Source organism: Acanthisitta chloris, unplaced genomic scaffold, assembly GCF_000695815.1.
Source record: "Acanthisitta chloris isolate BGI_N310 unplaced genomic scaffold, ASM69581v1 scaffold7308, whole genome shotgun sequence".
Lineage (NCBI taxonomy): Eukaryota > Metazoa > Chordata > Aves > Passeriformes > Acanthisittidae > Acanthisitta > Acanthisitta chloris.
Window position 1 is genome coordinate 2394 of NW_008685279.1, and position 14932 is coordinate 17325.

Below are 14932 nucleotides of genomic sequence, written 5' to 3' on the forward strand. Positions count from 1 at the left end.
TACTTGAAAAAGCTCTGAGAGGAGTGTCAGGTTTAGGACTAAGAACTGCATTTTAGCCATTGCAGTTTGGATGCTTAGAAAGTAATATTAAATACTTATCATTTGGGTGTTAGGAGAAAACTGCATTACTTTTTGTAAAGAGAATCACAACTGACAAATTCTAGAGCTACTTTAATAAGCTACAAGGAAAGTTACTTTTTAAAATCTGTGCTGCAGATTTACTGCTAACTGCTCTATTTGCTTTGTATCTGGTTTTGATGGTTTTTTCCTTTAATGGTGTGAGTTTTTTTCAGTAGAGCTGATTTGCGTTTTTATTTTGCAAGTAAACCAGAAGTTGCAGTATTTTTTTTTATAGCAGAGGAGGTGGTTATAGGAAAAATCTGTCACAGAAGGGAAATTTGAAAATGTCATTAATGAACATACCGATAATGACGAAAAATGCAGAAAGAAAATAGGAGTTGAGTAGATGGGTGTTCTTAGTGAGCTGCTAGCACATCAAGAAACTCAGTTTCTCCAATCCAGTATCTATCTAGCTTGATAGACCTGTAGAAAACAAATGCCATACTATTTCTCCTGTAGAACACTGTTGTAAAACACTAATTATTTGAAAAGCCAAGGTGTTAGTATAACACCTGAATGACAAACACAGGTTTTCCTAGTTTGTCTCACTTGATGAGATCGAGTGTGACAAATGCACAAGCAATTTCTTCACGATAAACTGCTGTAATTGTGAATTTCAGAGTTGAAAATGTGGCCCTAAGAGTGACAGCATAAGTAAGATCAGCAATGCTGTAGCACAGGTATTCAGGTTTAAATCTTTATAGCTAAACATTGTATTTACCATCCCAGTGATACCAGCTCTTCATTCAAACTGGGAGTCTTGTACTCACTGCATTGCTTAAAACTTACTCTGCCATTGTTTAGCTTGGGCGACCCAAGTATATCTGACCAGACTCCAGCATCACTTTCTAGAGGTCCTGAAAATAATTTACTGAAGTCTACATCTTGCTGCATTTTACATCAGTTTGTCCATAGCTTGAGCTGTGACTTGGATCATTAGATCTTGATGGTGAACTCTGCATTACAGAGCTGCTGTTTCTTCACTGAAACCTTATATGAGTTCTTGGTACTGCTGGAAAACACTTTTTCCTGTTATATCAGTTAATCATACCAAAAGGATGATTAGTGCACCTCCAATTTGTAGAAAAGGAAACATGTATGCTCATCCAAATCAGCTAATAAACCTAATTGTCTCTTTTTAGAGGTGGCCTCAGCAACATGTTGTTTCAGTGCTCACTACCTGATACCGTTGAGACAGTGGCAGATGAACCACGGAAAGTTCTGCTGCGCTTATACGGTGCAATCCTGCAGATGGTGAGTCCATGCAGTGCTTTGGGAGTGGGAGGGTTTCTGTGACTTCACTGTAACATGTTTGGAGCTCTTCACTTGTGACACACTGCAAGTGTGTGCTGCCTTATCCTCTGGGGAATGTTTTAGTGGTGGGGGTCAGATCGCTAGCTTAAAGCAGTTTTCTTTATGCTTTGTTATTGTCTAGAACTTACATTCTTTCCACACAGATCCCGACTGGTGTGTCTTAGCTGGAGCCTCATTTGCTGTTGTTTAAGCAATAATGTTCTGTTTATGATGCTAAGCTCGGACTGTGGTGTTTCAGAAAAGTTTGCTTCTGTACAGTATGTAGGACTTCGACATAACTAGCAAGACTGCAAGAGACTAAACTGCTTAATTTTAATCTTGGTAGCACTTACGAATCCTGGAGCTTAGTTGGAGGTTTTGTCAGGCTTGTACAGTGCTCAAGCATTTTATTAGACCTCATGGGTAATTGTGTTGCTGGAAAATTTGATCTCTAGCGTTAGAATAAAAATGAAGCGCGAACATCGATACTGCACAGTCATCTCATTCCAAATCATGCCTTCCTAGATGTGTGATTTGCCTCAAAGCTGGCACAAGAACTTATCCAGATGTTTGTTGAACTCTTCTAATGCTACTTTTATTTTATTAGGAAAATGTCAATAGTATGGCAATTTGTCAGACCTTAAGAGAAGTGGTTAGCAAATCTGTTTCAAATAGTAAGGGCTAAAATCAAGGCTACTTTTGTGAAAGTGATCTCTTCTAAAGCTTACAGACTGTAGGAGTGTACAGGAGATCTTCTCTTACCCATCTCTGCTAGTCACTTGATTATATTGTAAATAAGTGATCATAACCTAAGTGCTTAACCTTATGAAAAATTGCAGCTGCAGAACATCACATTTGTATGTTGGCAATTGTTTGTTTGACTTAGAGGGTCTGGTTTTATTATCCATGAATTTTATATTGTCCAGTACTCAGTCACTTGCTTTGAACCAATACCTGCAGGAGATTGACTGTTCCTGAAATTTCAGCCCATTTTTCCTGCTTTTGCTATCTTGACCAAGCTTACTATTAAAAGTCTCATTGGCTACTGTCACTTTGCTGACTTTAAAGTATTCCTTTATTATATTTGAGCTATTAACTTTCTCGTGGTAGCAAACTTCACCACAAAGATTTAAAATATTCCAGTGGCTTGAAAGATGGTGAAATGCTACACCACCTTGTGTGTTGGGAAAGTCGAACTCTTAAACAAAAAAGGTCCAGGACTTCAAGCTTAGATAGTCTTTAGTTTAAGAGAAACCAAAATTAAATTGGAAAAAATGGTGGTGAAAATGTTTATTTTCAAAATGGCTCCTAGAATTGATGCTAAATTGTTGGGTTTTTTCCAGAACTATTAATGACTTTAATGCTAACTTAATATGTAGAAAGCTTGAGTAGGAACATGGGCTGTGAAACTGTTGTAGTGGTAGATCTTCTGTTGCCTGAGAGCTGTGAAGAAATGTGGCCTTTCAAAGGAAAAGTTTCTAGGCTCTAGAATTTGGTCGCCCTCCTTTTCCCTCAGGGTGTTTTTTAACTTGCCTTTTCTGTGCCCTTATCCACTGAAGAAATCAAAATAAATTTTTGGGCTCTAAAATCAGAACTAATTTGGTTTGAAAATTGAAAGTGTGTTCATAACTTTCTAACCTTTCTACTCTTGGTGTCGAAGGATCTTTTGAGATGTCTAACTTCCTTTATTTCCGTAGTGGCAGTGAAATGACTGCTCTTGTTGGTGCAGTTCACTAAAGGTTAAGTAAGCAGAGAAAGTCCCAAGGTAAAACTTTCAGATTGCATTGAGGTTCACAGTTTTTGTCAAAAACATTTGTCTCTTCCAGCCCCTCTACCTTAAATGCAAGTTAAAATATAAGCAAACTGCTTTATTGGGGTATTTTGAAAACCTCACTTAGGATTCCTATGAGTTTCTGGGTGGCATAAGCAGAATGTTAAGACAAGCCTGTTAAGAGGGAATAATTTGATGTTTTTTAGTCAAGTTGCTTAAGTTAACCCCATAGAAATTAAGGGACACTGCTTTGATAAGTTGAGTTTTGAGACCTTACACTGAAATCATAACTTGATTCTCAATGACTTAATTGTAACTGCCACTGGGTATTAGTAGTTACCACTTGTTCGTTTGAGCCTTTGTAGCATGTTTTAACTCTTGTCTATTTTACTTTCTGTTGAAATTTGAGCACAAAACAGTGACATGAGTTCTTACTCCTTTACTGTAAATACTGCATAGCAATGAGCACAAAATTGTGGTATGTACAGCAGATGAGTTTAAGTGAAAATTTTGAATACAAGTGACAAATGGATACGTGATTACTAACGTGAGAAGCAATGACACTGGCACCATAGTTCTTTGAGCCACCTTTTAAAGGAACCTTTCTTGCAGTTTGAAAATAGCTCCAGTTTGCTTATTATGACTCTTGGAAGACACAAATGTCAGTACATGAAACTCATCCAATATAAACCATGCCAGCTGGCTAAAGCTGCCACACAGGGAAGGCTTTGTGCCTTCCTCTGTCATAGCTGATATGTTTAAGCCAATTTTTTTGTGTGCATGACTGTTTTGGGGGGAGTTGGGGGGAGATGAACGGAGCTGGCTCGGCCATTATGACGAATGGTCGCACTGGCATGGATGTGTAAAAATCAAGGACTTCCCTTGAGTATATCCTTGAGCAGAACTTTTTTTAAAGACAAGTATTTGTACTTGTGGCAGGTTAAAGTACTAACAACATTAAAACCCAAATGTTTGAGGCACAATGCAGATATGTCCTACATTTGTAAAAGGGAAGTGTCTTACTCTGCTTCACTTATTCTTGCTCCAGCTTAGTCGCTAAATTTAAGGGGAGCATTGAAAGTAAAACTTCCTCATGACAAAACGTCTGTAACTGTTGGTTGTATTAGTGTTAACAACTGAAACAAAAGGTTTGACAATATGCCATTTCATGTCCAGGCTTTAAGATTGGATTTCATATGCAGATCACTAGTGTTTCTACTTAAATTCAGAATAACATCTTAGAAAAGCTGATAGGAATTCAACCTCAGATAGCGTCAACAAAAAAAAAAAGCTCAAATTCAGGTGAATTTTTTGAAGTTCACCTATCAAAAGGTAACTTGGGAATTGATTCCCATTCTTTTACACATGTCAAAAGAACCTTGAACTCTGATTCACTGGGACTCTGATACTTTGCAACAGCCAAATCAAAATCCTGTCTATAAATGAGGAAAAGCAAACCAGTGTACCTAACATTGCTCTCTGGTCTCTCAATTTCTGTGTGAGCAGACGCAAAATAAGCATCAATGGTTGCCACAGTTCTGTGGTAAATCTTTTTCCATACCTGCCTTGCTGCCTTTTATTTTGTGTAACTAAATAAAATGCAGACTGCTGTGTAACTGTAATTATCAACGTCTTCTGTGGTTGTTGGTGTCCATGTCTGTTTGTAGCATGGAGTAACTACAAATCCCTGGCACTGGCAGACGGCTTGAAAGAAACCAAGCACCTCTTACGGGGATATATTTGTGTTGGGTGGAGTTAAGGGTGTTCTGGGGGTAATGTACCACTTTAGTTGTATATGCATGTGTTCTCTGCTGCAGGCTTGCCCATGCGATCGTGCCTAGAGCACTCTGGTTTCCAGGTGACAGACACGATTCACGGTATAGTATGAGATCTCTGAAGTTGGAGCATTCTCTACAGCTTTCATTTTCTTTAGTACTGGATTTCATTGTTTAAAAATAAGCCTTAAGTAGCACCAGCTACTGTCTGTGCATCTGAATGTTTACAGCAGTAATCAAATGCCAAAGAACTGCCCCTTCCTTTCCTCTGCTCCCTCATAAGAGAATGGTAACTTGAAACGAAGAGGATTAGACATGTCCTTGTGGCTTTTGGAGAGCTTGAACTGGGAATTCTTTTGCACATGCTAAATTCAGTTCCTTCAAGTCTGGCAGGGAGAACTGACCAATGTCAGATTCTTGAAAACAGAAGTAGTTGTTGCTGAATGTAAGGCTGGTTTAGTCCCCATTCACTGAAGTTAAAATTCGTAGAATCATAGAATTTTAGGGGTTGCAATGGACCTTACAGATCATCTAGTCCCAGCCCCCTGCCCTAGGCAGGGACACCTCCCACCAGACTATAAATTGATGTCTTCCAACAGTTTGCAGAGCTAAGAAAAGTTTCCCCCATACAGATCACATCTAACCTCTGAGGCAGTTCCTTGTCATGCTGTAACTTCTTGAGATGTGAATTCCTAGTGATTTGTCTAAAGCAAAGTATTGCAGCAATTTGGAGTACTGCACACTAAAGCTGAGTAAACTCAGAAAAATAGTGTAGTGAGCAGAGCTAGAAGCTTTTTTGGGGAAAAAAGAGATGCCAGTTCCTTTGCTGTACAGAATTCTCTAGCCAAGCATCCTTTGGGATTTTTGATGCAGATCTCATCTTCCAGCTGCAAGAGAAGTAAAGTTGGGGAATGAGGGAGAAAATGTTGAACTCAGTTTTCTGGGCTAAATTGTCAGATGCATAAACACTGGTCATCTTCTGATCATGTGTCAGTGTCTCCCATTCTAGGACATTGGTCATGTATCCTACATTAAAATCAATTTACATGATTACGAAGTGGACCCTAAAACAACTTCTGTTGCATATAGTTGTCCTCCCTTACTAAGCTAGTGAGCATTCTCAGTCTGCTTTGAGAATAAAGCTTCCTGCCATAAAAGAAGCACTGAACAAATATTTAAAGACTTCTTAGAGCTGTAGAACAGAGTCCGTTTCTAGTTGATGTTTCCATACAGAGAGAGTGGTTAAAAAGCTCTGGCAGATACTCAGTCATTCTTTTTTGGGTAATTAAAATCTCATTGCTGTTGAAGTAAATAGCTCCCAGAACTGGACATAGGTTGGAGTGGGCAGTTCATGGAAAAAATAATGGAGTTTTGATTGATTTAGCCAAGAACAAGTGAGCTGAATAGGTATCACAAGAGATGTTTCACTTTGAACCACTGTTCTCATAGGTGATTGTGCAGTCAGGAAACAATCATTCTTGTACTTTAATATATGTTAAACTTCTAAACTTCGGTTGCATAAAATTGCATCCTGCTTACTTCGTTCTCCTTGACCTCATGTACTGGAGACTTCCCTAATTCTAAGCTGAGTACATGGCCACGTGTGAAGATTGATCCTCTCCAAGCTCCCATTTGTGTTTTCAAGTTACTTAAGAGTTTGTGTTCATTCTCTGCTGGACACTGGTGCTCCATGCTGAGGGAACAGAAAAGAGGAAGGGATGCTGCAGAAGTCTCCTCTTGTGATGACTCTGCAGTACACAGCCCTAACTGTCCCTTTCTAATGGCACAGTGGATGCCATTAGGCTATCTCCAGCACTAATTTGAGGTGGACTCTTGGAACTGGCTAGCTCTTTATGCAGTATGACTTCTGGAAAGCGGATGCCAGTTCAGGTTCTAGGGAAAAGTCTAATCTGCTTACCTTCTGATGAGCTGAACCATTCTGGGAGCACCATTTATCAGGAAAGACTCCTGGATGGTGAGTAACTTTCTGACTGTTAAGAAAAAAAAAAATAATCTGTGAGTGGTATTGATGTCGGATATGCTTGTTCAGAGAAGCCCTCTGTAAATGACTTTAATGCTATTGAGTAGCTATTGAGTAGCATTTAGCTGTAGTGAATATGTTTGGACTTTATTCATTTCCTTGAAAGGAATATAAAGTAATAGTAGTTTCCATATTGTCTTGTTTTAAACTTATTATCCTAGTGTTATGGGAAGTACTTGCTGAAAGATCATCGATTCATGTTAACTATCCTTCTTCTATAGCTTCTGAAATACTGTAACTGCATAGCTTGTGTAAATCATTAGCTTGTTGTACTGTACTTAAGGCAGCTGGTGTTGCTTAACTGTATTCCATTAAGTTCCTATTTCCACCCTTGTTTTGGACATGTTAGAGCTTTGGAACAGAAAGGTATGCACATGGTTCTGTGAATGAAATGTTTGTGTTCAGAAGGTGGAGATGTAGGCTGCCTTTATGGGCCTCTAAAGCTAGTCTGGTTTAAACACTCAATGGTGGATTTGCAACATAAATAGCAGCCACATACTGTCACTAATTCAAAGCAAATATTTGCTTTCTCTTCTCCTTACCTTCAAGCCCTTTAAAGGACAAGGTTTTTGTACATGTTGAATTTTAAACGTGCAGCTCTATTAGAAGCATGTGCCATTGAGGGTTCAGTTGCTGAGGGTATGGTTTAATACTCTGAAACTGCTTTATAATGACTGTTAACAATCCTAGCACAATACATTATGCATGGAATTTGTTAAAGTTTTGCTAGTCCACTGCAGTTCTCCCTGAGATATCTATAGCTTACATGGGCAATGAAGTAAAACCTTGAATTTGCACAGCCAGTGGCACATTGTATACAGTGTGCTCCACATAAGGACATTCTAGTCACAAGAAATATGGAAAATAAAGTGATAGGAAAAAGCAAGTGCTGGGCAACCTTCATAACATGCCTCTCTCAATAGTCCTCCTAAGGCTTTTATGTAATCTCTGTAATGCGTCTCAAGTGCTTTGGGTGGAGGAATATCATCCCAGATGTCATGCAGAGGGACTTAATTTTCTCTTCATTAAAAATGTTCCTCTAAGCTTATGATACATCAAAGTCTTGTTTTGAAATACTGGGAAACAATACAAACATCCCTGAAAATCAGGTCTTTCTGAGAGTGACTTGGTCTCAGTGGCACATCCTTTTGAAACTGTTGAAGTAGTGTGGTGGTCAGAGGTCAGGTGGATACTAGTGCTGTAGCTGTCACAGATCCAAGACAGTGTTGAGACATCTAGTTAATGATAGCTGGCACTTCTACTCCCTTTGTTCTGGTGGTTGCAGGTTAATCATGTTAAATTTCATCTTCTCATTGTGTTTGCTTTTTCTCATTCATAGAGGTCCTGTAATAAGGGAGAGTCTGTACAGTCTCAGAAGGAAAATGACTTGCAAGTGAGTAACTAAATTTGCTTATTTCACAGAGTTTTATAGATTACAGGGAAATATGGTGATCCTGCTTGTTTCAAACCAGTAGTCACTCCACCTGGTGTCTGGACTGCTTCTAGAAACTAAACAGTAACAAAGAAAAGACATTTTTGCATTTAGGAGTAACATAATGTGAGTGTCTGGACACAGTTTGGAAAGATTTACGAAGCAACAGCTCTGCAGTTCTACCCTAAATGGTTTCTTACCATTTCAAACACTGGTGCCACTACTGCAATTTATAGTGATAGACTCTTTGTTACGCAGATGAAGGTTAGTGCTCTGCTTCACCTGATTTCCTGCCTTTTTAATACAGTGGTGAGCTCCTCTGAGGAAAGTACATGGAGCCAGAGAGAAGTTGCTCTTGAACACAAAGTGTTTCTGATTAGCATTGTGCTTGGATCATCTGTGTTCTGCAGCCTTGAAAGTTCTTGCATTTGGAACTGTTTCTGCTCATGCAGCATAATGTTTAGCTGTGTGTAACTTTTCATGAAGGAGTCTGACCAGGATTTGGTAATTTAGATTCCTACCCTGGCAGTATGTTTTCAGTAAGGGATAACATTGCAGCATGTTAGCCAGATGCTTTACTTGTTATGGACTATCAGTTTTCAGCTCTGCAATGATTTTGGCAGTGGTTAGGGAGAAGTACATTTTACCCAATTGGTAAGTACTGTTTTTTCCCCTTGTGTTTTTTGCCTTCTGGGAATGCCATATGAAACAGCTTTCAAGCATTTGGGTTTTCTTTTTCTAGTGGGTTGAAACTGATTTTAAATTTTTTTTTGTTGTTGAATGCATGCTTTTGAAGTTGTGTTGAACTGAAGCTTAGTTTACTGGAACAGCTCCAATCAGTTAAACCAAGACTGAACTGAAAAATGTACTGGTTTGATCCCAGTTTTGTTCAGAGATGAAAAATGGAGGCGGCTTGATTTCTCTCCCACCCCTGTCCTGTAAAAAAAAAAAAGTTCTGAAAGTTATAAACCAGCGAAAATTCAAACAAGCCCCAACCTGGTGCCAGGGGTTTTGCAGTACAGGAAACAAGGCTTTGAGCTTCAGAACTGTCTTCATTTGTTGCCTGAAAATAGTTACTCTCTGCAGCTAGTTTGTTTGTTGCTATTACTCTCATCGTGCTGACACTTCACTGTTGAATCAGTGTTCTCAAGAGCTATTGTCAGGATGGGTTTGTTAATTTTCTTATGTCCAGGTAAAAATTGTAGGTAGGTTTGATTAGAGGAGATACTATCCTTGGGAGAGAATAGTAAAAGCATTGTAGCTATTCTGAGCTGCCTGGTGTGTGACAGCTGAGGCTAGAATTGGAGACTAGACATTTTGTCAGCTCATAAGGTCTTTCAGCAGGGATAATCTGTTTTACCTTGGGTTTTCTACAGTTAGTTTTTCTCAATGTGACTGTTTTGTGTATGTTATAGCAAACTTGTTGAAGCAGGAATAAAGCAGAAGCTTTGGTTCCAGTTGAAGTGTAGAAAGACTTTTAATCTCTCCTTGCCTGAATGGAAGTTGCATACTGGAAAAGCTTTTGTAAAGAATGCTTATAATTTGTAAGTTTGAAATGCAACATTCGTATCTAAAAATTTAAAAATTTGAGTGGTCAAATCTTCTCCAGGAGCTTGTTTGCATCTCTTTGTAACTGATCCACGTTGAGAGCTTCAGAGCCTAAAACAACAGGTTGTTGTCTTGGCAGCATGAGAATATTGCAAAGTGTTTGAAGACATTGAGGGACATCATTTACTTGGTTAACCTGCCTGACCCTTTAAAAAACCATCAGGTGAACATTTGTCTGAAGAGTCAGATCCCTGGATTTGTTCAGTGTCCATATAAAATATACTGTGGTGATTTTCAGTGTCCTTTAGTAGTTTATTTCCACACCTATGTTTGACAGTAGTGTGTGGAGTGGAGACCTGGTGAAAGGTCCATCAGGTGTTAGGAATCTTTGTGCCTGAGATTGCAAAGATGTTCCAGGGCTCTCATTGGACTTGTTCTTAAGTGACCATTCTATTACAGTAGAGGAAGTTCTGCTGCCCTAAACTTTTTTCTTTTAAGAGTAAGGTCCCAGAGCATTCAAATCTGAATATTCTTACATAATATTTACCTGTACTTCTTAATCTTGAAGTACATCCTGCATGGAGAGATGCAGCCATCCTTGTTGGCACTGGCACAGAAATTTACAAACCTGCAGTCATGGAGTTGTGGATTATCTGAAGGTTTTTAAATGTTAATGATGTCTTAAATGACTAAGGCTAGACAGACCTGTGGCAGAGTTGACCCAGATGTGCACTGATGAGTAATTGGAAGTAGAACTATTTCTGGTTGTCACTTCTGATGCAGAAACTGACATCTTAATGAATAGTGGGGTTTTGTACTTGCTGTTGTCCAAGAAACATGAGTTGGTTTTTCAGTGAGATATGAAAAGAAAAAAATGACACCTTAATGGGAACAGCCAACAGGATTGCTGCAATCAGACTTTTAGAACACCCTGGTGGTGTACTCAAGAATTTTAGGGGTTGGAATGGACCTTACAGATGATCTAGTCCCAACCCCCTGCCCTGGGCAGGGACACCTCCCACCAGAGCAGGTTGCTCAAGGCTCATCCAACCTGACTGTGAACACTGCCAGGGCTGGGGCAGCCACAGCCTCCCTGGGCAACCTGTGCCAGTATCTCACCACCCTCACAGGGGAAAGCTTTCCTAAAGTCTAGCCTAAATTTCCCCTCCTTCAACTTGTACCCATTGCCCCTTGTCCTATCACTGCAGCTCCTAACACAGTCTGTCTCCAGCCCCTTCAGATACTGGCACAGGCAAAGGCAGTGTGGGTTAAATAGGGAGTGAATGTTCAGTAACTTGTATCTCGTTTGCTTTTTGGTGCTTGGCATTAGGTTTCAGAACTGATCAGAAAAGTGCCAATCTGTGGTGGTGAGGCATGTGCAAGAATTAAGACATGTTTGCTGTGTTAGTGTGTAATGCGATTGGTGCTTTGAGGAGTTTAGATGAAAAAATGGCGGAGAACATAGATGCAATACATTCATGTGCAAATTGTCTTAAACTCTGTGCTTCAGAACATAGTTACATGAGTATTCACTACAACATGAAATGCTAGAATTTCTTGAAGATGTCATAATAATAAGGTGTGGGCCAATAATAAAAACAATTTATCAGCAATACTCAAGAATGGAAATTGTATGGAGGTGTTTACTCTTGACACTGACTGATAATGCAGAAGACTCTGTGGTCAGAAGAACCTGAGCTTTCTGAATTTTGTGCTCTTAATTCTTCTGCTTTTAAGTGTCATGGGTCAGACTTTGAGACAAGTTCCTCAAGAGTTGGCAGAGGCTTGGCAGATCTCTGGGATTTGAGTACTGCTAACATAATTGCTAGAAGTAGTGATTTATGTGACTTCTGTTTGCTTACAGATAATCTTACCATCAAGAAAGCTGTACTGCAGTGGTTTTAACTGTAGTTTTGAGACCTTCCATATTTCTATTAGTTTTTAAACATTCATGTTGAAAAGCTGTCTACTCCTGATTGCTATGGACAGTTTATTGATGTAAGGAAAACCTGTGAGCAAAGTTATTGAAACTTTAGGTATGTTTGGTGGAAAAGGAAGAATGTTAATTCACATACACATAGAATCATTCAAACAGCCAGGTTAGAAAAGACCTCCAAGATCACCAAGTCCAACCCTACCGTGGTTACCAGACCATGGCACTAAGTGCCACATCCAGTCTCATCTTCAAAACCTCCAGGGATGGTGAATCCACCACCTCCCTGGGCAGCACATTCCAATGCCTGAGCACTCTCTCTGTAAAAAAATCTCTTCCTAATAGCCAACCTAACCCTCCCCTGGCAGAGCTTGAGTCTGTGCCCTCTTGTCCTGCTGCTGGTTGCCTGGGAGAAGAGACCAACCCCCACCTGACTCCAACCTCCTGTCAGGGAGTTGTAGAGGGTGATAAAGTCTCCCCTGAGCCTCCTCTTCTCCAGGCTAAACATGCAGGAGTTTAAATTATTCCCTCTCTTAGAAAGAACAAAAAGTAATAAAAAATAGGGAATACCTAAAACGTGCTTAACGGAAAGAAATCCTAAGCCATTCTTCTAAATGAAAAATTGTTCAGTTCCTTATTCACCTCATTCTCTTGTGCAGTTAAAATGTCCTTTTGTGAGGCAATGTTCTGCAGTGTGTGAAAATAGTTAACATAGGATAATATTTGTAGTTCCTGTGATGTGCTTCAGCAGGGTATACTCCTTAAGGAAGTGAATTTGCAGAGTTCCCACAGGTTAGGGAGGAGAGGCTGTTTGGATTTCCTCTGCCCTGGCCCACCTGTTAAGTAATACAGATTTTCCTCCCCAGCTTTAAATTTGACAGCAAAATACTTGTGTTGCTCCTATGCTGACTAAACTTTGGTTACTGAAATGTTGAGTCTTTTTAAAGCCAGCCCCCAATTTTCTCACTTTGTAGCAGTTTAGCTGTGGCTTACTGTTGTGCTGTGTTAATTTCCAGGCCTGCACCAACTAATGCTTTATTTTTTCTGGTAGGGGGCAGAAGCCATGGTTCTGGAAAGTGTTATGTTTGCCATTCTTGCAGAGAGAGCGCTCGGCCCAAAGCTGTATGGAATCTTTCCACAAGGACGACTGGAGGAGTTCATTCCTGTAAGTCCTGGTCAGAATTAGTTAGTGGGCTGCTGGTAGCTTCTTTAATTGATCATGACAAGAAGGTCTCTGGACTGCCCGGAAAAGCAGGGATGTGGGAATGGAATACTTGGCAGGCTGTAGTAATTGCTGGCTGTAATTTGATACAGTTATAGTGGGTGTTGGAGAGCCCCATTATAGCTCTTGCCAGAGAGAGAGAGATCTAAAAACTCTTCAGCTGTAGCAGGGGCTAATAAATGAAGATAAAAAGCCTGTTAGATACCAAACATAGCATGGGAAGTTGTGGAGTAACACTTGCCTTTAACAGCAGCAAGAGCAGATGCTTTTGATGTTCTTAAATATTTATACTCAATGTGCTTTGAAGATATTCTTAGTGTGAGATATGATACTTCCCAGGTCTTGATCTAGAAGGGAATTGATTAAGTCATAAGTAAGCTTGGCTGGCTAACTCAGCTTTTCCAAAGGCAGCAATTTTGTGCATTTATCTGGGGTGAAAAGTGTATTGCTTGAGTTCTGTGCTAGTATTGCACACTGTACTACACAGACTAATCTAGTGCTTGTAATTAATCACACTTTTGTAATTAATCAGTTACCTGTATTTTAAGAATACTGTGCTTTATTACAGAGCAGGAAACTGAGCACTGAAGAGCTAAGCTTGCCTGACATATCTGCTGAAATAGCTGAGAAGATGGCTAGATTTCATGGCATGAAAATGCCATTTAATAAAGAACCTAAGTGGCTTTTTGGAACAATGGAAAAGTAAGTTATGCAGTACTTCATGGGGAGAAAAGGGTGGCCTGTTGTGATTTTGATAAGCAGATGATTCTTTCTGAATGCCTGAGAACACAAGCTCTTGCTGTACCCAGAAACTGCTACATGAGGAACTTAAATTACCTTGAATAGTAACATTTTTATTCAGTAACTTTTGCAAACGTTCTTGATTTAAGGTAAATGGTGTCATAGTGTGAATAGAATAATATCCTCATGGTCACAAATGCTGTATCATTCTCTGTTTATAACAGATATCTAAATCAAGTGCTGAGAATTAAATTTACCAGAGAATCCAAAACTAGAAAACTGAACAAACTCCTCAGTTACAATCTCCCCCAGGAAATGAAAAATCTCAGGTAGGCTTATTTTGTTTATCATTGTCTTCCAATTTGCACAGTTTCTGTATGGATTTTTGTGTACTTGTTGGAATGCATTATACAGTATCACACCCTGTGTTCATTTTACTTTACAAGCTGAGGTTTGGTTTTGGTTCTGTAACCAACCTGAGTCTCATACGACCACAAACTGATATGATCAAATTGCTCATCTGACCTGCTGATGTTTGGCTCCTAATTGAGAAAACAGGGTCTTGCTGGGAGGGAATATTGCTTCAAATGCTTAGAACAAAATTCATCTTCACCTGGAAGTGGAGCTGAACTTAGCGATTTGTTACTTACAAGATCCTATATTGGTGTTTCCTAGAGCTATGCTTGAAGCTACTTCTTCACCAGTTGTATTTTGCCACAATGACTGTCAAGAAGGTAAGCTGCTAGTATTTCATGATTGTCATGGTTTAACCCCAGCTAGCAACCAGACACCACACAGCTGCTCGCACACTTCTCCACCAGTGGGATGGGGGAGAGAATCAGAAGGGTAAAAGCTAGAAAAGCTCATGGGTTGAGATAAAGTCAGTTTAATAGAGAAAGCAAAAGCTGCACACACAAGCAAAGCAAAACAAGGAATTCATTCACTGCTTCCCACATACAGGAGATGTTCAGCATCTCCAGGAAAGCAGAGCCCATCACACAGAATGGTTCCTTGGGAAGACAAACACCATCACTCCAAATCTCCTTCCATTCCTGC

General features: G+C 39.6%; 1 protein-coding gene across 1 annotated transcript in view; it reads left to right on the top strand.

Moving 5' to 3' along the window:
- Window positions 1-1254: 1254 nt before the first annotated feature.
- The window catches only part of CHKA (choline kinase alpha), a gene marked incomplete at its 5' end in the record, with an annotated part of 20978 nt that continues 7300 nt past the window's right edge, over window positions 1255-14932 (top strand). Inside the window, 6 exons of the mRNA XM_009079679.1 lie at window positions 1255-1374; window positions 8340-8393; window positions 12965-13078; window positions 13704-13837; window positions 14101-14205; window positions 14552-14610. Of these exons, the coding sequence (XP_009077927.1) occupies window positions 1255-1374; window positions 8340-8393; window positions 12965-13078; window positions 13704-13837; window positions 14101-14205; window positions 14552-14610 (586 nt within the window). The remainder of the gene's footprint in view (window positions 1375-8339; window positions 8394-12964; window positions 13079-13703; window positions 13838-14100; window positions 14206-14551; window positions 14611-14932) is intronic.